This window comes from Myotis brandtii, unplaced genomic scaffold (genome assembly GCF_000412655.1).
Source record: "Myotis brandtii unplaced genomic scaffold, ASM41265v1 scaffold3301, whole genome shotgun sequence".
NCBI lineage: Eukaryota > Metazoa > Chordata > Mammalia > Chiroptera > Vespertilionidae > Myotis > Myotis brandtii.
Window position 1 is genome coordinate 287,999 of NW_005362719.1, and position 2,126 is coordinate 290,124.

Consider the following 2,126-nt stretch of genomic DNA (forward strand, 5'->3'; position numbering starts at 1 on the left):
CAACGCGTTGCCGAACCCCCAAAGCAGGCAGCTGGAAATCAACGGCAAGCCCCCATTTCTGCTCTGGGTGGGAGAAGGTGGAGAGTCCAATGGTGAGATCGGCTGAGAAGGCGTGACTCCTGTTTCAGGAAGAAAAAAATCCCCGAGACGGGCGTCAGGACACCCACCCAGCTCTCCGCGGTCCTACTCACTGAGCTCCCGCCTCTTTCACTGACCACAGAAATAAACAGCACTTTGCTTCAATGTACATCTATATACACATAGAGAAGCCCACACACTACGAACCTATGATTTGCACCTATATCTATATATATGCAGCGCTTGGGGGGACTTAAAAAGCCGAAGCAGAAGCTGAGAGCAATACAAGCCATCGCTTGCCTCCTCACTTGCAAAGATCTTTGAAGAAGTGAGAAAAACCCACGGCGGGAAGAGGGGAGCGGTGGGCGGAGGCAGGCATCTGGCCCTGTCCCCAGTCCACGTCCTGATCTCCACCCACCACCGGAGGGTCTGCCCGGTCCCATGTCCTAAAGATGAGGCCAGCGGGCCAGGTGTGGAGGAGACCCCGCTCTGCCCAGAGATGAAGGGGTGGAAGCAGAACACCGCCCCGGCCCTCGGCCCGCGCTCTCACTCCGGGAGCACTTGAGTTGTGTCGTCACAGCAGAGTGGCATGGCCAGGGTCGTCATGGTCCACGCTGTTGAGGATGGCCGTCTGGTCTTCCGGAAGCTGGCGATGGCACAAGTCTGAGAGGCGGGCAAAGGGGTCCGGCCGAGCGTGTCTCTTCTTCTTCCGGAGGCAGACAGCTTCGTCGGGCCACAGGACCTGAGAGTTTGGAAGCTGCTGAGCCTGGGAGGCAGGACCGTCTAGGGAGGTGGGACGGGCGCACAGGAGAGGCGGAAAGAAAAGAGAGTGGGTGAGAAGGAAGACCGCGGCCCTCGCACACGCACCTCGCTCACCTGCCGGGACGCATCCTCCGGGCTTCGGGCTTAAACAAAGGGGTCGCTGAGTATACGGGGGACCAGGGCAGAGAGAAAAACCACCTTCCTCACCCCAGAGAGACTTGGCTGGGAGGCCCATCCCACAGAACCCACACCACAGCTGCCCCCCTCCTGTTCCCCAGAGTCAAAGAAGCAGGTGGATCTAGCCAATCCCTATTTCTATTTTATCTTTTATTTAATCTTGAATATACTTATGTAACATATTTTATAGAATATTCCTTTTCTTCTTCTTTTTATTAGAGAAATACTACCCTGGCCAGGTGGCTCAGTTGGTTGGAGCCTCGTCCCAAACAGCAAAAGGTTGCAGGTTCTCATCCCGGTCAGGGATATTGCAGGGCTGGTCCCCTGTCTCTTTCTCTCTCCCTTTTCCTCTCTCTCTCTCTCTCTCTCTCTCTCTCTCTCAAAATAATCAATAAAAAACCTATCCTTAGGTAACGGTTTTTCTAAAAGGAATATTCATATGTCTTTTTTGTACCACCTGAGTACCAAGCACCATTCTAGGTGCTGGGCTTGGGACTTCACACATTTGTTTTCATACCACTCACCCCCCACCCCTTCCCTTCAAGCAGCGGTGGGTTTTACACGAGAGCTCAGTCATGTGCATAGAGTCGGGCCTGGTCCTTTCTGGCGCCAGGGCCACGCCTCTGCCTCACGGCCCTGCTGGGGATAGAGATCCAGCCCTTGTTTTCCGGAAGATTACACTTCAATGCGGGAGTGAGGAAGCCGGACAAACTGTAAGACTTAAAAACTACAGAAATCAAAGGTGCAGACACTGCAAATGCTACAGAAAAAGATAAACCAGGGTCACGAGGAAGCAAATGACTGAGACACTGCTGCTCTGACAGAGAAACCCTCGCTAGCCTTGCAAAGACCCGAGGCAACGTGTTCCCGACAGAGGGATGCCACGTGGGAAAGCCCGGAGTTAGGAGCACATGTGACATGTTCCAGAGACAGGAGGAAGGCCGTCACAGCTCACGCCGAGTGAGCAGAGAAAGCAGGGCAGGACAGACAGGCAGGGCGGCCTAAGAAGTTCTTTTTTTAAAAAATACATTTTAATTGATTTCAGAGAGGAAGGGAGAGGGAGAGAGAGCTAGAAACATCAATGATGAGAGAGAATCCTTGATCGGCTG

The 2,126-nt window shown here is 53.6% G+C and overlaps 1 protein-coding gene across 1 annotated transcript in view; it reads right to left on the reverse strand.

Moving 5' to 3' along the window:
* Positions 1–602: 602 nt before the first annotated feature.
* The window catches only part of IGSF9B (immunoglobulin superfamily, member 9B), a gene marked incomplete at its 5' end in the record, with an annotated part of 58,037 nt that continues 56,513 nt past the window's right edge, over positions 603–2,126 (reverse strand). Inside the window, one exon of the mRNA XM_014543650.1 lies at positions 603–861. Coding sequence (XP_014399136.1) covers positions 653–861 — 209 coding nt within the window. The remainder of the gene's footprint in view (positions 862–2,126) is intronic.